Genomic DNA, 22815 nt, shown 5'->3' on the forward strand with positions numbered 1-22815 from the left:
GCAGATGGGTTATAAGATAATGATAAATACTTAAAACAGTGTCTGGCACTCTGAGCTCTTGTTATCATCACCTGCGCTATGCCCAATTTTGTCTAGCCTCTTACCTACCATGCTTCCAGCCTTGCCTTCCTGGAGTTCACTCTGTGCACACACCCACGGTGGCACTTTGTAGACGTCATGTCATTGCATTCCCCTGCCTGGAATCCTGTGGTGGCTTCTCATTGCACCGAGAATAAAAATCAGACTCCTTAACCGGCCTTCAAGGCTCTTGACATGATCCAGATCCTGCCTGTGTTGTCAAGTCAGGCTTGTCTTCTTGTTCCCTTCCCCTCACTAGCCTTACGGACTTCGTCCAGCCCTCAAACATAGTAGTGGCAGCAGGCTATTGGATGTGGCGTGAAATAAGACCAAGAGAAAGTATGCAAACCTGTATTACACATAAAGCTTATTTTTATTTATTTTTGTTTTCTGTGTTTTTGAGAGAGAGTCTGAGCGTGAGTAGGGAGTGGCAGAGAGGGAGAGATACTTAAGCAGGCCCCACACCCACTGTGGAGCCCAACCTGGGGCTGGATCTCACAGCTGTGAGATCGTGAGCTAAGCCAAAGAGCCTGGAGCCTGCTTCAGATTCTGTGTCTCCCTCTCTCTCTTCCCCTCCCCTGCTCACACGCTCGCACTCTGTCTCTCAAAAATAATATTAAAAGAAAAAATTTAAAAAAAAAAAGCTTTTTTTAATAGGGGTCTCAACAGTAAAAGATTAAATCAAGCTAATATTTAAAAGATGTGAAAAGATTTTTAAAAATTCTTCTCTTAAAATATTTGTAAATTACTTTGACTAAATGTTTGATCTTTTTAAAGTTGCTTGCTTACAACTTGTGTTACTTCCTTTAAAATAATAGGATAATTTTATTTGTTTAGACATGAAATCCATGTGACTTCCTGTTTTCCCTTCACTACTTTTCCCTTATGTCCCTTTAGGTTTTTGCCAATAAGCTGGATCAATGAAAATCTAGTACAGTGGGTGAGACAAACCTTGATGCAAGCATACAGTATAGCCTAATTTTTCCAGCCCCATGGGATCTCTTGATCATATAAAAATTGTTTTTTCAGTATTCTCAGTGACTAAAGGTTTCATAAAATTCCATAAAGCAAACAGATTTCTTTTTCACAATTTGAATTCTATTATGTAACGTGATCTGAAAGGAGCTACATCTTTGTGTGCGTGTGTGTGTAAGAAAAGAAATGTTTATATTGAGTGGGATTGCTGCTCTTACTGTCAGTGACCACCTCCTGGCATACGGCTAAACGTTCGTGCATACTGAAGCAAAAAAATGGAAGAAGAAACTAGCAGATAGCTGATTCTGTAGAACATAGTCCATTCTGTGAGCAAATAAAGTACAGAAATACATAGAACCACTTTAAGGAAGAAGAGAGTGGTTCCTCTTTCATATTCCTACCCTTTCTGTTTCACTTTTACTTTATTGCTACCCTGTTCTACCAGAGCTCTCAAATACCTCTCAAGTACTTCCCCGCCCAGTAGTCTTTCCTGACTCCCCCTGGCAGAATTAATCCTCTCTTCTTTTGTGCTCCCTTATTGACACTCCTTTATAGCCCCTTTCATTGTACTGTGCTGGTCTCTGTATGATCATGGTTGCCCTGTCTACTTAAATCCCTGAGTTCCTTTCTAAATGTTGAGTACAAGTTTTGAACAAATGCCACTGATATTTCTGTCCTCCCTAAAAATATATTGGTATTCAATACAAGCACAAGAGGATCAGTAATGCCTGCTGCATGTTCCACTTTGGGTTCTGTGTAGCAGAGGAGGGATGGCAGACCATCCCCGGGAGTGAGCCTGGGTGAGGTGGTAGTAAAAGATACAGTTTGTTCTTGAGGAATTTACACTCTGGTTGGAGCTATGAGACCTGCTCATGGCAGTGGGGGGTGGGGGGGGGGGATGAAAAAGTTGCTAAGAAAGGGAGACAGTTCGGGGTGCCTGACTTTGTGAATCCGTAATATGCTAAGGAATTACTCTTGAAACATTTGTGGCTGCTATTCTTTAGAACTGGTCTGAGAAGTTTCACCGAAATTCCTGCCTTTTGGGTATTATAACTTCAAAATATATTGGTTTTCTTACTGTCTGTTCATTTTCCTTTTTTAGAAAACATGTTGAGATCAGTTGCTCAAGAAAGGCTTTCTTGCTAGGTTTTCCTCTTAATGCTATTTTGGTCGAAATGTGCATGAATAATGCATACGGTCCAATAGTGTAGACTGGCAAAACCAATAGACAGTTATGTCATGAAATTGAACCCAGTTTTAGCATTTCTCAGCAGTTGCAAGGGTGGGTGCTTATGTCTTTTTAAGTCAAAACTTTCAAAATGGAAACAATTTTGGTTTTGTTGGGAGGAGAGGAACACAGGAACAGTTAGGACCTATGTCAAATAAAGTTTAATCCAGTAAGTAGTACAGGTAATAGTGGAGAACAAGTGATCCCATCTGCATTGACATTTTATGTATAGAAGACACAGGATCTGACCAAGGCGGTCAGCGTTACTGAGAAGAAGGTAGTTCTGTGTACACTGTTCTTTATGTTCCCAGGTCCGGTGTTCTTTCCTTCTACAGTTTACTTTATTTTTAAATGTTTATTTACTTATTTTTGAGAGAGGCAAAGTGCGAGAGGTGGAGGGGCAGAGAGGGACACACAGAATCTGAAGCAGGCTCCAAGCTCTGAGTTGTCAGCACAGAGCCCGATGCGGGGCTCTAACCCACAAACTGTAAGATCATGACCTGGGTCGAAGTCGGATGCTTAACCAACTGAGTCATCCGGGCGCCCCTCCTTCTACAGTTTATTTTTGAAATAACTTCATTTCTTATCTGGCCCTTTTCTGTGTGTCCTTTAACTGTAGTCCACACCTGCCTAGTATTTGGCCCTGTCAACCACCACTGTATTCCTAGCACTTATTTATCTCTTGTTCCCCCCTCCACTTTTTTTTTTTTTTTTTTTTTGAGAATGAGGTATACTATCTTGTTCTTGTCCTTTTTCTTGTGATATAACTTTTGGTGTATGCCTTCCTTATAGCAACACTACATTTCCCTTAACTGCAGAAATCTTGTACTAACTTCTGTGTTTTGTCTACTGCCCCGTACAAAACATTAATTAGTTGACATGATAGACAGCAAAATGAGTGCCACAGAGCATGGCTGTTACTTAGCACCTTCCATATGTAACGTGGTAAAACATTCTGGAGAAAATCTGATTAGTGGCAGGAGCTCTCAGTCTCATTTTCAGTTTGTAGCATTAAAAAATTATCCAGCATCTCACTTATTTTGTATATGTGTTGCAAGTAAACACTGCTGAATGCAATCTATCCTTAAGGTTTTGGGTTGACCTTCTGGGTTCATCTTCATTTTCTAAAATGTTTTTTATTAAATTTACTAAATTATTGGCTCCATTAAATACTGTAAACCACGTGCATTTAGTACTGTCCTCAGCATTGGGAGGATTTCATGAACCAGATGTGACTGTTGAGTGCCAGGTGCTTTGTTAGACACAGCAATACCAAGCTAGGTAAGATCCAGTCCCCCAGTCTGTGGGGTTTGCGGTCAGGCTAGGGGAAGAGATGAATACCTGGAAAGACAGTTTGAGTGTAGTGTAGAAGGGATCTGTCCCGCCAATCCACCACAGCTGCTCATTCTCATTCTGGAGATCGGAGCTTAGAGTTTGCCTTTCTCAGGAACCATGTTGATGCCATTATCTATCTCCATTTTGTGTGTCTCACAGTTTTGTTTGTTTGTTGTTGTTGTTGCTGTTTAAGTTCATTTTTGTTTTGAGAGAGAGAGAGTATTTGCGTGAGCAGGGGTAGGGGAGGGAGAATCCTAAGCAGGACCTGGGGCTCAGACTCAGAAACCGTGAGATCATGTACACGTCTGATGGCTGTCTCCCATCATTCGACCCAGTCTCTCAAGAGCCTTGATTCTAGCATTGTTTTGACTACATCACATCATCTCCATCTTTACACCATCCCTCACTCCACATGTGCTTTCCATATGTGAGGCCTGGATTGCGTGGGGCATCATGTGATCAGTCCCCTGCCTTTCTCTCCCTGCGCTGTACCCAGCTGGCAGAACGCCAGACCATCCCTCTCCCCCTTCAACCCCAGTCCTCAAGGGACTAGGTGAGACTGGAGACGCGTCCAGGGCCACAGCAGTGGGTCTGGCTTTAAGTTCACAGCCGCTGACTTGTGGTTGGTCCCTTTTGCTGCCCAGCGGTCCTACTCCATTTCTGTGGTCCGTTGTTTTCACGTGCTGCTTTCATGCGTATCTCACCTAAAACTTGTCATACCTCCTCCTCCATCCTGCACCAGCTGGGGACATTGTTTATGTCACTGACACACTCCTCGTGTTTCCAGTATCAAAGCTGCCACACCCTTGGATGTGTACGTAAGTGTACATGTTGTGCCTTCTCTGCTTTGCATTGTTGAGGTTGCAACCTCCCCGTTTGTGCCTGGGGCCCCGCCCCCTCTGACCTACAGGAGGACATCTATGCGGTTCCTACCCTCTCCCAGGTAATTGCTTGTTCCTTGTTCCCATCACCTGTCTTACCTTTAAAATGCTAAATCTTAAAGTACCTCTGATCCCACATTACTCTCCTTCCTTACCATGTTGTCTTGAACACCCTCTGTTTATAGGTTTATTCTCCCCGTTGCACTCAGTGCTCTTGATCAGGTCACCACTGGACTACACTCAGTTGCCTGGTTGAGTGGTTCGTTCTCAGTTCTCCTCTTTCTTGACCTCTCACTGGCACTGAAAGTTGTTGATTACACCCTCCTTCATAGAACATTTTCTTTACTTGGCTTGCAGAACATCACTCTCATTTGATTTTATTTCAGTTTCCTGTGCCAGTCCTTTGGCATTCTTCTAGCTTCTGATATTAGAGTGTCTCTGGAGGTAGGCAGGGAACCTCTTTTCTGTCCATACTTGTCTCTAGGTCCTTTATACTCAAAGTGTGGTCTGAGGATTAGGATCAGTATCCCTTGGGAGCTTGTTGGAAATTCACAACCTAAGGTCTCAGCTCAGACCTAGTGAATAAGAATCTGTGGGGTTTTTTCCAAATCTGTAGGTGATGCATACAGACATTAAAGCTTGATCCCTGTTGTCTTACATGGCCTCATCTAGTCTCATGCCGCTAAATATTATCTGTATTCTGATAACTCCATTATTTTGTGTCTCCAGCCTCTGGCTTCCCCCCGGATTTCAGACTCATTGTCTAACTATCCACTTGACATATTCACTTAAATGTCTAATGATATCTCCTACATATATTACAATGTCCCAAAGAGAACTCTTGCTTTCTGTTCAAAGCCGGGTCCTTCTGCAGTCTTCTGTGTTTTGGTAGGTGGAAGATCTGTCTTTCCAGGTGCTTTGGCCAAGGCTGGGAACCTTCACACTATCTGTCAGACAGTCTCGTTTTTGTGTGTCACATCCATATTCAGTCCCTCAACAAATCCCGTTACATGTACCTTCAAAATATATCAGACTCTGGCCACTTGTCATATCGGTACTCTTACCACTGAGACCCACACCCCCACCACCTCTCACCTGGATTGTCACAGCAGTTTTCTCACCATTCTCCCTGCTTTCACCCTTCTCTCCAGCATTGTGCTAATCACAACGTTCACAGTGATCATTCTGAAACATGAATCCCTTCACATCAGTTCTCTGCACAAAACCCTCCAATGGCTTTGCTTCTTTGCTGGAATAAAAGCCAAAGTCCTACACGATCTGGCCCTCTGCCACCGTTCTGAAGTCTGCCTCTGTCCTCCTCACTTCTGTCACCCTGACCTCAGTGCTAGTTCTTGAACTTGCCAAGCATGTTCTCCCTTAGGCCTTTGCTTTTCATTATTTCCTCTGCCGGGAACTCTCTTCTCCCAGATATCTACAGTGCTTGCTCCCTCACTCAGAAAGACTTTCTTTTGCTCAGAAAGACTTTCACTATATCAATTTTTATTCCCTCCCCTTTTTTGCCCTTTAAAAAAAAAAAACAAACCACCTTTCACATAATATTCATTTGTTTGGTGATCTCCCACAACTAGAATGTAGCCTCCTCCATGAGGGCAGGATTTTGTTCGGTTCATTCATGTATTCCCAGCCCCTGGAACAGTGCTAGACAAAGAAAGAGGTGCTCAATAAATATTTGTTCAACGAGTTAATGAATGAGTACTACCCAGTGGTATGTCACGAAGGTTACAGAAATTCGGAGGAGAGGCTGCTGACCACTTGAGAAACTTGGACAAAGCACCACAATTGAGTAATGTTTTGAAGAGTCAGGAAAGGTTCTCCAGACAGATATGGCAGGGGTAGAAAATGCTTTGTGGGAGAGGACAACACATTAGGAGGTAAAGAAAAATAGTTTTCAAAAATGTCATGAACTGTGGTGTGGCTGAGGCAAGGGTGAATGTTGAGGGTGCTGGGGAGAGGTGACAAGATGAAGCCAAGAAAGTAATTTAGGACCAGCTGGTAATGAGTCTTGTGATAAGATTGTGCTGAAGAATTTGAATTTTAGCATATTGGTGATGGGGAGCCAACAGACATAATTATTAAGAGTGACATCATATTACTGTTTTATCAAGATTCATGTATTTTTTAAGGTAAACATTGTGGAATTCTTGTAATTCCATTATACTGAGACAGGACTTTGAAGAAAATAAGACCTGATCTCTACTCAGGAGTTCGTACTCTGGTAGAGTGTGCTGTAGGAGTAAAGATTGATTCAGGGTCCTCGTATCCTAGACGAGAGATGACAAGAGTTTGAATGAAAGCAATCATTGAGAATGGAAAGTTGCAGTTCTCTTTGTGTTGCTTTAGTGAATGCATGTCCTTCTGACCGTTGCTGAAGGGTCAGAGGCTTCCTCGAGGAAGCCTGGTTGACTTTCTTGACTTGATCAGATCTCCACTTGCATGCTCTGTGCACCATTTTCCCAGAGTTGAAATTCTGTATAATTATTGGTTTCTGTCAGCCCTGCCCATCAACTGGATAGTACATTCATTCCATGAGAAATTCTGCAACCCTGGCAACTAGCTTAGATTCTGGCACCCATTAGGAGTTCACATATTGGAGCAAATGAAATTTTGGGATACATTTTTAAGACAAAAATGACTGAGCTTGAACACTAGTTGATGTGGAGGACAATGATATATTTAGGGTTCCCATCTATTTTGGCACCATATTCGGCCCCCTTCTACATTCCTTGTCTTGGTTAACAGCATCAACATCTTCCCACTGGGAAAACTACACATGTGGAAGTCACCTTTACCCCTTCCCTCACACTTCCCCCAGTACACGCTGAGGGGGCCTTAGTTCACCTTCCCTTCCTTTGACCCCAGAGACGTGGAGGGTGCTTTTCTAACCAGTTTTACTGCTTCTGGTCTTTGTCTCTGCCAGCCATTTTTCACCTGGCATGTTGTCAGATGTGAGAGTCTGAAAAGCAGTCCCCGACGGATAGGTTTGCCTTCCAATCCTGGGAACCTGTAACTGTATGTATGTATGTATGTATGTATGTATGTATGTATTTATGGGAAAAAAGACCTTGGCAGATGTGATTAAGGATTTCAAGATGAGATAAACACGGATTATGTGGGTGGGGCCCAAATGCCTTCACAAGTATCCTGTAACAGATAGATGGAGAGAGAGGAGACAGAGGCTGAGGTGATCCGAAGGCCAAGTGATGTGGCCACAGGCCGGGGAGTGCAGGCAGCCTCCAGACCTGGAAAACATTAGGAATGTATTCTCCTTTTAGTGCCCCTGGAGGGACGGTGGTCCTGCCAACACTGTGCCTTTGGTCCAGAGAAGGTGATTTTTGATTTCTGGCCTCCAAAATTATAAAGGACTAAATTTTTGTTGTTTTAAGCCACCATGTTTGTGGTAATTGTTACAGTGGCCATAGGACACTGATAGATCAGAGCTGTCTGTAAAGTCTAAAACTGACCTCATCACTCCCTGGGAAAACATCCCCATTACTACAGTTGAGTCCAAACTCTGATCTATTTCACTTTAAAGCTTCAGCTCTGCTGACCACATTTTTTTCCTCCAGCCACCCTTGTCTCTAGCTGTACTAGATATTCTGGGCACACATTTGTTCTTTCAGGCTTTGGGGCTCTTTGCTGTTCCCCTCATACCCCTCATACTCTTTTTCTGCCTTAAACTAGTTTTCGTCATTGCAGCTCAAATATCATCTCTGCTTGGAAATGTACTCTGGGTCCCTTATGAATGACTTCTTCAACTGTCCCCACAAAAGCTTTGTATAAACATTAAGTTTACTTACATGTCTTATGTTTACCTATGTGTACTTATGTATCTTATATATTGGACTTTGAATACTTGGAGAGCACCAGCCTTGTCTCTTTAATCTTCCTACACTGTTTGAGCAACTAGCTCTTTACCTGGTGTGTGGTAGATACTTGGTAAATGTTGATTTATTAAGTTGAAGTCACGAGAAAAGTGGTTTTTTTAAATAACTGTGGATTATTCTGTAACTGGTCTTAGTTCTGTAGAGTGAATGTATATGTGACCTTCCTGAAAAAAATTTTAAGGATGTCAGCAATCTAGGAAGCTGTGGATTTAATCGTCCAGAATAGATACACATAAGATTCCCAGTAGTCCACACAGTGTGGAATTCTTCGTCTTCAATTACATGTGCAGATTTTGCAAGTTGTGGAAAACAGGAGTAGATTTAGTTGCTTGGGGACAAGCCAGTACTTTTAAGAAACTCTGTCTTAAGCAACACTATACCATTTGGCTGATTTTGACCTTGGACATCATTCAGTGAAGATATGTCTGTCTAGAATGTCTCTCACTCTTGATGCTTGCTCCCAGGGTTCTGTTTCAAGCTTTTGTCACTTCCTTAGTAAATTATTATAGTAGCCTCTTGGCAGACCCTCTGGACTCATTCTGACTTTCAGTTTACAATTTATTTTCAATGTGGTAGGTTTTTATTTATTTTGTTTGTGTTCTTTATATTTACTGGGTAATTTTTAAGTTTACACAACAGTACCTTAAGGCAAAATTAAAATTTGGCACTGATATTTTGAGCTTGGGTTACCTTGGGTTACTTTGGACATTTTTAGAATATGCCTAGTATGCGGGAAACCCACAATAAAAGTATTAAATTGAGTGTGTGTATCTCCTCATCATTTCCTGTTACCTTAAGTAACAGGGGAAAGGTTACTTGGACCTTCTCCACAGTTCTACCACATTTTGCTCCTTTGTACTATTTGTTCACAAGCTCGTTTTCAAAGGTCATATAAAAATAAGTTGATCAGGATAGCGTTAAGAATTGTTGGCATGTTTACATTGTTAACTTTATGACCTCTTCTTTTAGCCTTTTAATAGGGGTAAAATTCAAAAAGTAGGGTGGAATTAACGATCCTCTTAATTCTGAATTTTTGAAGACTACTTTATTAAGGTATGACTGGCATACAAAGAACTGTACATATTTAAAGTATGAAACTTGATAGAAATGTTGTAAAGTCACGTTAACCCAGTCACAGCCATTGGCTGCCATGCTATTTGGATGAGAGAGAGAGATATTAGGATTGTGAAGTGAAAGGAGATTGTGTCCTAATGTGAACAGAGCTTTAAAGATCTAGGCCTGTGGAGATTTGTCACATTAAAACATTCTATTAATATGCTGTTTTCATTGAGAAAATAATCAGGCAGAGTTTCTACTTTAAATGCTTATCTGTAGGCTAAAGAATTTATCTTGTAAAATAGTCTTTTTTTTCAAAGTGTTATTCTCATAGTTTCTCAATAAAATGTAATTCTCAAGTAAGCCACCAGAGTCCTTTTGTAACTAGGTGGGAATAAACAAAGGCACAAATATTCCTTTTCTCATTATTCGATGATACGGATTTTCCTAGTTACCCATCAGAAGTTCAGTAAATAACATAAGGCTATTTCATAAATTCCCTTACCCTGATTTTCAGAGGTTGATGAAGTATCCTGAAAATTTAGGGTGGCTTTACTTACAATACAGAAACACTTGTGTTTGTAGGGGGAAAACACAGTGGGAAATTAAAAAGATGGTGAAAGGCTAACTTTGTCTAGAATCTAGTTTGTGTATGTTGTTAAAATAAATGTCTTTTGCTTCATTTGGAAATATGTCTGTAGAAAAATCAACTAGTTTAGCTTCTGCATTGTTTTTGTTTTCCAGTGGCATTGAAGTGAGAGAGCAGGACCAGAATATAGTTCACGCATCCAGCATGATAGATCTTTGGCTTAACAGGTTTTGTGTGCTTGTTTGGGCTTTGTTTTATTTTTGTTGTAGTAAAGTATGTGTAATATAAAATTTGCCATTTTTACCGTTTTTCAGTACACAGTTCGGTGGCCTTGAGCACGTGGAGCACAGTCACACTGTTGCACAACCATTACCCACCCTCCCCCGCCCAAATTCATCCTTCCAAACCGAAACTGAAACTCCCAACTCTACCCATGAAAGACTAACTCCCTATCTCCCTCCTTGTGTGTGTGTGTGTGTTGTTGTTGTTTTTAAATGTTTATTTATTTCTGAGACAAAGAGACAGAGCATGAGAGGGGGAGGGGCAGAGAGAGAGGGAGACACAGAATCTGAAACAGGGTCCGGGCTCTGAGCTGTCAGCACAGAGCCTGATGCGGGGCTCGAACTCACAAACCGTGAGATCATGACCTGAGCCAAAGTCTGTCGCTCAACCGACTGAGTCACCCAGGCGCCCCTGTGTATTTTTTTTTTTTAAAGCATGAGGATCATTGCCTTATGCTATTATAAGATAGCTCAGTAACCACCACAGTGCAAGCATTAAGCACTGTCTCCAAGTGCTTTATGCTTTCCATTAAGACATTACTATGTTGCCCATTAACATTGGATGACAGATAAGGTCTGGTTTATTTGATATTTATATGTATGGGCAAAATTGAAAACCTGAAGTTTTAAGATTGAGATTTAAGATCTCAGAAGTGCTAAGATCTACCACTGATATATTACTACTGGGAGATTTGAAAATTACTTCTATGGGCAGGCTTTACCTTGATCAGTAAACCTCCACAGTGGCTTTGGTGTTTTTAGGTATTTAGCTAAACATGTTTGAATTTTTGTTTTTTTAATGTTTGTTTATTTTTTGAGAGAGAGAGCAAGCTGGAGAGGGGCAGAGAGAGGGAGAGAGAAATCCCAAGCAGGCTCTGCACTGTCAGCTCAGAGTCCTATGTGGGGCTCAAACTCGTGAATTGTGAGATCACGACCTGAGCTGAAACCAAGAGTAGGATACCTAACCGATTGAGCCACCCAAGTGCCCCAACATGTTTGAATTTAAATATATCTATAACTATGGGTCTACATATGAAATGATGCTATCCTAGAGACAGATTGGTGTGACTAATGCTATGAATGCAGTCTATTAAGAATAACTCCCTATTTAGAGGCAACTGGGTGGCTCAGTCATTTGCGTGTCTGACTCTTGGTTTTGGCTCAGGTCATGATCTCATGGTTCCTGGAAGTGAGCCCCCTCCTCAGGCTCCTGGGCCGTCAGCACAGAGCCTGCTTGGAATTCTCTCTCCCTCTCTCTGCCCTTCCCCCGCTCACATGCATACACATGCTCTCTCTCTCAAAAAAAAAGTAAATAAACTTAAAAAAAAAAAAAGACTCCCTTTTGCCAATTAGGTAATTATTTCATACTATGTATATTAGACATGTCTCTGTTCATAGTATTAGAAGTAATGAGCTTTTGTTCTTCATTAAGCAGCTAGTTAGTTTTTACCACAGGGGCACTGTAAATCATGTTGTTGATCATGTTTCCTTCTCTCCCTTTGAAGCTAAAATGCTCAGAGAGAAGTTTGTGATCAACCCCTGGCCAGGTGTACAGACCCTCATGGCATGCATGGGGACGCTGCCTCATTTCCTTCTTCATTTTACATCCTCCTTGCCCTCCTGCCTGCCTTGCTTTTTCTTTATCTTAAATTGGTCAGCTGCCCTGGGGACTCGAGATTCACCTTCTTCTCAGTGCCTGCAGTCACTCCCTACTGCCACACCTTCCTGGTGCCTTGCACTCCCATCCTACTGAATGCCTCATTCCTGTCTGTATTGGGTCCTGCTCTTCCCTCTCCTTGGTAAAGTCCTCTCTTATAACTCTCCCCCCACCCCCACCCTTACTTTTGTCAACTTTGAGCTCCATCATCAGTCACAGTCCTTTCTAGACACCCTGTCCTTTTGGCCTGCTGTTCCCATTCAGACTTCTGTTATGGTACCTAGAAAACTTTACCAAATTCAGATGTTCACAAAATAGTCCACCTCTACTAGACCCTGGGCAGGGACCAGATCATACTGTTCTTTGGCTCCACGCTGCCTGCACTTGATAAGGGGAGAGGGGGAATGAATTAACCAGTGTCATATACCATGAATGAGCCAGTAATTCTGTAAGAATTGAAAAATGACCATTGGACTAAACAATATTGAGGTAATTGGTGACCTTTGTCAGAGCCCTCCAGGGGAAAGGTGGGGATAGCCTGGTTGTATTAGGGAGGGAGGTTGGGAAGAAGGGCTGGGGGAGGGGAGAGGTAGAAGAACCAGGAGAAAGGAGTAGAAAGGCAGGCTGGGAGGGGGCAAAGAGGGCATCAGGTTGTACCTCTTGCCTCAGAGGACAAGGGTCTGTACTCTCTGTCATTTGGTGGTGTATCCCTGGGAGGTGGCCCCGGTGGCCCCGTAGTATGGATGAAGGGAGTAGGTCTTCAGCTTATATTCACCAAGTAGAAGTCTTGTTTTAGAAAAAGTTTCTTTGCCTCATAGGAGCTCTTAACTGCATTACCTCTTTGGTGTTTACTGCACATGTCTGCTTTTTGTTAGGAATTTTGTTTTTAGGTGGACAAGTCCCTGTCTTATGATAGTAGCCCTTAAACAGCAAATACATTGTGCTGTTCATAGTGCCATTTAATAAATGCCTGAGGTTTTTTTGCTTCAGTGCTTTTTGGTTTTCATGACATCTAAATTATAAAGTACTAATGCATCTTAAATAATACTAACCAATTCAGATAAAACTATTTTGTCTGACTCTTCAAAATCTTAATTTTTTTTCATATGAAACAAATTTGAAAATGTAGGTGTGAAAAAACCGCTCCTATTTCACCACCTAACACCACTGTCATCATCTCTGATTCAGGATTTGCTCAGGCAGCTTCCTCTCACCAACACTCTTACCTCTACCTGAGTGCCGTTTTCTTTTTTTAAAGATTTACCTGAGGCACCACCTCTCCTACGTTGTCTTTCCTGATACCCATCAACCTAGCCGAGAAAATTGATTCCCTTACCTCACTGTGCCCTAGACAGACTTCTGTTATTTTACTGCTCTGGTCTGTATGTACATCTGAACCAGACTGGCCTCTCCTTAGGAAGGAGTAAAGTTATTTTTTTGCTCTATATTTTAGAGTTGCAGAACGATACCTTGATTATTTTTGTATTTTGTTAAAAGCATTTTTCTGTTTTATTAAGTTGTATGTGTAAATGTGATTTTAACAACTAATTTCATCTGATGGCGGCTGTCCTTTCTTTGTTACTGGCTATTCAGGTTGTCTTTAATTTTTTTGAATACAAGGTTGTGTGACTGCCTGACAAAATTGACAGTGAAAAATATGTCTCTTTGAATTTATTATTAAAATATCTGTTTCTTTGTTATAACGTCTATGACTTGAACAAAGTATATTTTCAGAAATTCCAGTAAAATTATATTTACAGAAAATAAAAATTGCTGACATTGAAAGACATTCTCCAAGTAACTTAACACCATTCAGAGGGGCCAGGGTTCAGAGTTCAAGATGTGTTGTCCAACCTGCAGTTGTACTTGTCCAACATTTATTACTATGGTGTTTCCAGACTTGTAATGGTTCCAACTTACGATTTTCCAGCTTTATGATGGTGTGAAAGTGATATGCATTCAGTAGAAACCATACTTCAGGGTTTGAATTTGGATCATTTCTGGGACTAGTGCTGGGCAGCGGCAGTGAGCCTTGGCTCCCGGTAGGCCAGTAAGACAAGCATTCTGCATCCAGACAACCATTTTGTTTTTCAGTATAACATTCAATAGATTATATGAGATGTTCAACACTTTATTATAAAATAGGCTTTGTGTCAGATGATTTTGCCCAAATAATGTAAGTGACCGAGCATATTTAAGGTAGGCTAGGCTAAGCTGTGATGTTGAGGAGGTTAGGTGTATTACATGCGTTTTTAACTTAATATTTTTTTATTTATTTTAGAGAGCACAAGGTGGGAGAGGGGCAGAGGGGGAGAGAGAGAAAGAGAGGATCTTAAGCAGGCTCCATGCTCAGTGAAGCCCAATGCAGGGCTCGATCCCAGGATCCTGTGATCATGACCTGAGCTGAAATCAAGAGTCAGACACTCAACCAACTGAGCCACCCAGGTGCCCCATAAATTAATTAATTATTTTAACATTTATTTATTTATTTTGAGAGAGAGACAGCACGTGCACAAGCAGTGCGGGTTGGAGAGATGGGAGAGAGAATCTGAAGTAGTCTCCAGGCTCAGAGCTGTCAGCACAGAACCCGACATGGGGCTCGAACTCCTTCAATTGTGAGATCATGACCTGACCCAAAGTTGGACACCTAACTGACTGAACCACCCAGGTGCCCTGACCTAATATTTTGAACTTGATGAGTTTATTGGGACGTAACCCCATTGTAAGTCAAAGAAGATCTATAATCAACCGAATGTGATAAAAATAAGGTTCCTTGATGTTGGCTAAGTTATAGAATGCAGCAGAGGGAAAAGAAAGTGCTAAAAAATTTGATTTCCTGAACAGTTTAGCTGTAATACAAACTAAGCAGATGGTCAGTAAATTTAAGGAAGTTTAAGGAAGTTTGCTTGAATGTGTGTAAGAGTCCTGCCCTAGAGCTGAGGACAGTTGAGTGTATAGTCATCTGCTTAGGAAGGGAATTTAGAAAGTTACCTTGAATTTATATTTCAGTAGAAACACAGGCACAATTTAAAGTTTTTTGTAGATTGCTACTTTCAGCTGAAGTATATAGAGCAATAAATGAATCGGAGGACTTAAGTTCAAATGCTGGTTCACCTAACTCAAAAGCCATGAGACCATCAGCACACGTGTTAATAACCCCATAGTCCTGCTTTACTGTCACCAAGGCACCCTGGAAATGCTAAAAGGAGATGAATAATGTGATCATGCCTGAAAACTATAATGTGTTGTATAAAAATAAGTTGTCTTCGTATTCTCAAACAGGCAGATGGCTCTACCCTGAATACATAGCCAATTAGGAACATGGTATTTCTATCCTAAAAATGCCTGCCTGATAATTGGATTGTATATGGACACTTTGAGCTTTAGCTCTTGAGGATTAAAATAATATCATACCAAAAGAAGTATTTTTTGAGGTATTTTAAGATTACCTTTTCTTCTGTGTCTACTGTATCAAAGGTAATTTAAACTTCCCCTGAGTACACCGCTATAAGTTTTTCCTTATACGTGAATTCTAAAAACTGAATTTTTTTTTTTTTTTGGTAGGTTACCCTTAAGATGCTTTGAGAGGGAAGATAGAAATTTTGGGGGAGGGGGAACTCCTTCCTGAATATGATTTCTTAAAGAATTGGATAATCTTTGGAAATCTCTTGTAATGTCTAAAATCTGTTTAATTGTAAGTTTATAGTAGCCTGTATCTGTTTCATAAATCCACTTTAGCCTTATTGGGTGCAGGTTCCCTGAAATCCCTGAGGAGGTGGTTAATGGATGGATTGTTGAAGGACAAAGTAGGCTGCTTAAGTTTCAAAGCCTAATGCATTGAGGGAGATATCCATTGTTACTGCCACCTCGCACCCAAGTTCAGTTCATTGACTGCGAACCTGCTCTGCCACAGAGTCCGAGTCCGAGCGGTCCTTGAGCAGACTGGAGGCAGTGACGGCACGCTCCTCTGAAGAGGAAGGAGAGCACCTGGGCAGTAGAAAACCCAGAATGTCAGAGGGAAACGATTGTGGTGGTGGAGATGCTCTCTCCAATGGCATCAAAAAACACAGGTAGGACAGTCTTTAACAGTCACTATTGCTGGCTTTTTCTTATAAAATACTTACGGGTTCATAAAGAAAAGCATACCTTCTCTTTGTTTTTTCCTGTCTGTGTTGGACATTTATATTGCCGTTATCACCTCAGAGAAAGGATTTAGCTTAAGTACTTTTGCTCATTTGAGAGAAGAACATCATCTGTAATTGTAGGAACAAAGCATAAAACGTGGTTTTGGCAACCATGGTTTCGGGGAACATAAATCCTTTAGTTGAAAATTCAGATAGGCTCTTCAGAATTGTCTATTGCAATTGATGCTGGGCTCCTTTTTCCTCATACATCTTTGATGACTCTGCCTCCCCGTGCTATTTTAGTTTCTCGCCATTTGATCTTCTTGTTGGTTTTAGTGAGAGTGGATGGTAATATTGCCTGCCTGTTGATACAATTCAGTTACATTTAAACAAAGCCTTTTATTAAGACCCAGCGTTTGTTGAACATATCCATTTTACACTGTCTAATAACATTAGTATCTTTTTATTCCCTTGATGATTTCTTCCTAGAGATTGCCCCAGAGTAATGAGAGGCAGCAGGCACTGGAGCTCTCAGGTTTCGGCACAAGTGTGCAGACACAGTGGCACATGTGCCTGCCGGTATTCATAAAATATTTTATCAAATTATGGGTTAAGGCTGTATCCTGGTGTCATTGTGAAATGCACACGGGGGGGCGGGTAAGAAGTTATTAACGGTTAATTTCTACAAGATAGTTTCGTTTGTTTAATATGTGCAAGTTGTATAACTCTGACTCCATTTCTGCGCCATGATTCTGGTCCTGATTGGTCTCAATAATTCTACTGGGGGGAAAATGTACATATCCCTTCTGATTTATGTGTATTTGCCCCTGGCTAACAAAAATAGTTTATACTCCTTTTGAAAACATCCAGTGAATTTTAGGTAATAAACTAATTGAAACCAGGATTTTCTTTTGTTTGGTTAGGGAGTATCCTCTAAACATACTCACTGATGCAATTTACTATTGAAAATTATGTGGCCAGCAGTGCTTTCCTGATTGCCTTCAGTAGTTGCTGTCAACTCCTTTGGGAGTCCGGGGCTAAAAAAGTTCTGTATAGGACATGAAATACCTAACAGGACACTTGGCAGGCTTACCAGACATACATTATGACAGTCTGGTGAGAACACAGGTGAACTCTTACGAATAGCTGATAACAGTTGTTCAAATATCCATCAGAATAAAATAGAAGGTTGCAGATAAATTCCAGGGTCACTTTGTGCTTAAATACTCTCGTATCCTAGGGCTGGAGGCATTTCTCTGCTGCCTTTCACAGTGCCAGTAGTCCTTTAGTATGTGTGCTGTAATCATAACAGTAGTTATTTTGCACTTGACAGAAATTTATTATACTGTATTTATATATTCTGTGTTATATCTTAGTCAAACCCAGAATGGTAAAGTGAGAAAGTTAAGGTGAAATTGTTCAAAAATGAAATCAGGGCAGGTCACTAAGAAAAACTTCAAAGGAATGCAGCTAGGTAGTGACCTCACTGGAAAAGTTAAACTGATAAATGAGCTGCAATTTACTAAGCCTGTAAGTGTAATAAAATATTCTTTAGTATTTAGGAGAAAAGAGGACAGTTTAGGAAATTGTCAGCAATCAGGTATGTAGGGAAAACATAACAGTTTCTATTTTAAAAAGTAATTGTTAGGAGTTTTTTGTTTTGTTTTTTAGCCTTTTGTCTTGAAGTTTCTCTCTAATCAAATAAAGAGAACCTATGCCACCAATAATTTAAAAGTTTCATTTCAAATTAAGAAAGTAAATGTAGTATTCAGTGTTACCAAGTCCCTCTTGCCTGTGCCCTCAATTGCATTGTAAGTAATCTGTGTTTATAATGGGCAATTATTGTGGTAATAGGAAGAATAATTTGAATTAGTAGTAATTTTGGCGATGTTTTTAGAAAAGCAGAAGTAGGGGCGCCTGGGTGGCGCAGTCGGTTAAGCGTCCGACTTCAGCCAGGTCACGATCTCGCGGTCCGTGAGTTCGAGCCCCGCGTCAGGCTCTGGGCTGATGGCTCGGAGCCTGGAGCCTGTTTCCGATTCTGTGTCTCCCTCTCTCTCTCTCTGCCCCTCCCCCGTTCATGCTCTGTCTCTCTCTGTCCCAAAAATAAATAAACGTAGAAAAGCAGAAGTAGTGCTGTTGGAGGATCAGCCCAAAGTGACCCTGGAATTTATCTGCAGTCTTCTATTTTATTTTTTAAAAGTCACGTGAAATTAGTATTTGACCTTGTCATATATTATATATTTCCTCTTCCCTCCATACCACCATTTACCTTCTAGGATATACACACTTAAATTTAGGAAGGAGGACATGGGAAGAATATAGATTGTAAAATTTTTTAAAGTGAGAAATTAATATTTTAAATGGCAAAAGATAAGCCTTACAATAATTCACATGGAAAGTATTAAATCATGGCCTAACTGATTTGCTGATAAACTAGAACAGGGGTTTTCAACTATTTAGCCATGGAACCACTTGTATAACAGATATTTAGTGTGGAAACTTAAAATCTCAACCACCTTCGGAGATTGTTGGGTCTCCCCTCAGAGGGGTCCTCTCTGCTCTTCTCCCCTGTCTCTAGCTTCAGTGGGAGACACCACATCTACTTCATGTCCTTATCCAACAAAAATATTTAAGCTCTATTTTCTGTAGTACGTGTTATAAACCATTACAAACTATGTTTCTGTTCCTGTTTATTACATACATAGGGGCCTTGGAGGGTGTTTGCTACGTGGGAAGCACTCAGTGCAAATGACCTGCTTTAACTCTGTTCATTCCATTTTTCCTCAAAAACTGTGATTTGCTTTGCCCTCAACCTCTACCCACTCGTTTTCCTTTTCCACACAGTCATCGTAGGGTGACATTGTGGGGCACAGTTTGAAAATTTCCAGGTATAGGGCATATGTCATACTAATTAACTATAAAATAAGGTGTGCTAAACTAATTTCTATGATAATAAAAGTGTAGATACTATGGATGTTTAATCTGTCCCATGTGATAATTGCCAACAAAATATTAAAAAAAAAATTTTAATGTTTATTTATTTTTGGGAAAGAGTGTGAGCAGGGGGGAAGGGCAAAGGGAGAGGGAGACACAGAATCCAAAGCAGGCTCCAGGCTCCAGGCTCCAGTGCTGTGCATGCTGTTGGGCTTTCAGGTTAGTTCTAGAGAAATGTCAACAAAATTAGGGTTTTACTTATGACCTAGAACCATAAATATTGCAGAGCTAGCGAGTATACAAAACAAATGCTCCATTTCAATGGCATTTTATTTTTTCTCCGGAAAATATACTGAGTTGCTTTGTGGACAATTAGGCTACACCATGCTGTAGTTCGATTTATATTGATAGGGCTTCTTGACATCTTGGCTGTGTTTCACAGGAGCAGCTCTCTCGTACCTAATTTATGAAATTTATTCAGAGCTCTGATCTTTTAACTTGTTAGTGGTTTGCACCAAGTTGTTATATTTGATAAAGATGCTGATATTTATTTCATTACATCACTGGATATGGTATAAAAGATACTTAATGTAGAACAGATTAGTTAGAATGTGAAACATAGGATCCATGTTACAATTCTGTAAATTCTATTTGTAAATGTTATTTACTTCATTAATAGCATTAAATGATAAAAGGAGAACAACATACGATCATTCTAATAAAGAAAAAACATTCAATAAAATCACAGTCATTCCTGATTAATAAATATCTTAGCAAATCACAAATATAAGAGAGAACTTCTTTAATCTTGTTAAAATTCACAAGAAACAAATTACTTAATGAGATAGTAAAGACAGTACTTAGAATATCAGGAATAATATAGGTATGCCTGCTGTCATCTTTGCTATTCAGCATTATTTGGAGGCCATAGTCAGAGATAATACCATAGCCATGAAATTTAGAAATAAAACCAGGGTGCCTAGGTGGCTCAGTTGGTTAAGCGAGATCAGGTCATGATCTCGTGGTTCATGAGTTCAAGCCCCATGTCGGGCTCTGTGCTGACAGCTTAGAGCCTGGAGCCTGCTTTAGATTCTGTGTCTCCCTCTCTACCCCTCCCTTGCTCACACTCTCAAAAATAAAATAAAAACTAAAAAAATTTTTTTTAAAGCCATAAGTATCTACCAGCAAATTGTTCAAGTTGGTAAAGAAGTTTGGCAGGGTTGCTTTTATACACAATGAACTGTTTACATTTCTGTGCACCATCAACACACTAGCTTAACTGGGGAAGGGGGCATACTGAGAGTACCTATTATAAAATTACATACCTAGGAATAAATCTTAGCAAAAAATGTAATATTAAACTTACTGAAAGACCTAAAACTTATTGACAAATACATTGTCAGAGAGACATTTTTGCCAAATTGATCTGCAAGATTCAGTGTAGTTTTAATTAAAATCTCAATGCCCTTTTCCTTGGAAGTTGAAACACGAATTCTGAACTATGTATTTAAGCCCATAGGGTTTTGAAGAGCCAAGATACTGCTCAAGAACCAGGTTGAGGGAAAGGAAAGCATTTTCTTTATCAAACGTGAAGACTGATTATAAGTCTTTAGTGCAGAAGTTTCATGGAGGCAGACCTGGAGAATGGAACTAGAAGGTCGCAAGACCTGGGGCGCCTGGGTGGCTCAGTCGGTTGAGTGTCCGACTTCGGCTCAGGTCATGATCTTGCAGTCTGTGAGTTCGAGCTCCGTGTCAGGCTCTGTGCTGACAGCTCAGAGCCTGGAGCCTGCTTCGGATTCTGTCTCTCTCTCTCTCTCTCTCTCTCTCTCTCTCTCTCTCTCTCTCTCTCTCTCTCTGCCCCTCTCCTGCTCATGCTCTGTCTCTCTCTGTCAAAAATAAACAAACATTAAAAAAAAAAAAATTTAGAAGGTCCCAAGACCCACAGATCTAGGAAACCTGGTATATACAGCAGAGCTAGCCTAGCAGATCAGTGAGGGGAAGAATGGGTTGTTAGGTAAATGGTACTGAGTTAGTCATTTAATGTGGGTCCTCCAAAACAAAAAGGAAATGGATCCTTATTTCATATACACAAGTATAAATTCTAGATGAACCAAACACTTGTGAAAGAGAAAAACTTAAAGACTTTTAGAAGGAAATATAAAGTATCTAACAGTTTTAAAATAGGGAAGAATTTCTTACAACAGAAATGTGATAGGGACTAAGTTTATATCTGATTCTAGTAATGTACTTGTATTTATACTGATGTATTTACTTGAATAAAGCCTTCTATTCTCCAGTAAATGTGGCTAAGAGTCTCAAAGGTTTATTTTGCTGAAATGGCAGATTAGGACTCCTGATGATCGCCTAGTTTACCCTTTATTTATCCTTCGTGACTTCTTTAGAATTGAATTATTACTAGCCAAATAACAGCAGTCTTCTGTTCATGAAGAAGTCATACAAAGAATATGTTGTCGGGGCGCCTGGGTGGCGCAGTCGGTTAAGCGTCCGACTTCAGCCAGGTCACGATCTTGCGGTCCGCGAGTTCGAGCCCCGCGTCGGGCTCTGGGCTGATGGCTCGGAGCCTGGAGCCTGTTTCTGATTCTGTGTCTCCCTCTCTCTCTGCCCCTCCCCCGTTCATGCTCTGTCTCTCTCTGTCCCGAAAATAAATTTAAAAAGTTGGAAAAAAAAAAAAAAAAAGAATATGTTGTCAAGTTGAAGAAATTAAGAATACAGGGTAAGACAATAACTTTCAAGAAGTAAGATTATAGTGAGAAAATGTTAGTCATGAAAATTATTCGACTTTGAATACATCTAATCACTAGAACAAAACCACCTTGGTTTTGAAATCTCACTGCAGATATGGGACAAATGATCTGGTTTCAGACTTGATCAGGTCCGGGCAGAGTTGCTAACCAGTTCCCCCTCCCAGATGTCCTCTGTTGCCCTGGGCAGAAAAAAAAATACTCTTGTCTGTCAGAAAATGTTTGGGGTAATTCCCTGTTGTCATGTCGTGACCAGGGTCACGTTAGCAGGAGTCCAGATACATGTCTGAATTTTAAAGACCCAAGAGTCCTGGGAGAAGAACCAGAGCCTGGCCAGAATTCCCAAGATTTGTGGTAGGGCCGGAGGGACCAGTGGTTTTAAGGACACTGTGAATCTGCACTCTCAGCATTCTCTTTGCCCCAGAATACTTCTTTGCTCTGGAAAGTAGAGGGCTTTAATGTTGTTTTCTGTTGTTGTTTTTTTAAGAAAAATTTAAAAATAGTATTACTAAAACGCACAGCTCTACTGTGGGGCCTACCTTTTGAACCAGTTGGACACATGGCTGTCTCAGAAACCTGAGAGAGAAGAGTGCTAGAGATGGAGAACAGTGAGAAGCTCCAGGAGAAGCAGCAGAGAAAGAGGATGCTTGACACTCCAGCAGATGCAGAGGTTGGGGCCAGGGTGCCGCAGAGTGCAAAGGAGGTAGACAGCTGGCGGTCCTGAAACCCCCCATTGGGGGGCAGTGGAGATCGGACACCTGGGACAGATTGGCAGGTTGGATGCCAGCAGGCCACTCTGATTACATGTGACACCCACCTCTCCCACAAAAACATGATTGGAGATTTCTGGACCAGTAGGAGCTTGGCAGGTGAGGGCTGAGCACCCAACAAAAAGTGTTCAAATGCAAAAAGCTCATCTAGGACTAACAAGCTGTTGGGCCACAGTAGTATATTAGAAAGGAAAAGGCACAGACAGGAGTCTAGACTCGTGATAATTACCTTCACAAAAC

General features: G+C 40.8%; 1 protein-coding gene across 5 annotated transcripts in view; it reads left to right on the plus strand.

Annotated features, from left to right (window-relative positions):
• OSBPL1A (oxysterol binding protein like 1A) overlaps window positions 1–22815 on the plus strand; it is a 246521-nt gene that overhangs the window by 146532 nt on the left and 77174 nt on the right. For all 5 annotated transcript variants that reach the window (XM_047086888.1, XM_047086890.1, XM_047086889.1 and 2 more), the window contains one exon: window positions 15899–16055. In XM_047086888.1, coding sequence (XP_046942844.1) covers window positions 15899–16055 — 157 coding nt within the window. The remainder of the gene's footprint in view (window positions 1–15898; window positions 16056–22815) is intronic.

Source organism: Lynx rufus, unplaced genomic scaffold, assembly GCF_022079265.1.
Source record: "Lynx rufus isolate CCGP_SWC_20201006 ecotype Redwood Valley unplaced genomic scaffold, mLynRuf1.p SCAF_22, whole genome shotgun sequence".
Taxonomy (NCBI): domain Eukaryota; kingdom Metazoa; phylum Chordata; class Mammalia; order Carnivora; family Felidae; genus Lynx; species Lynx rufus.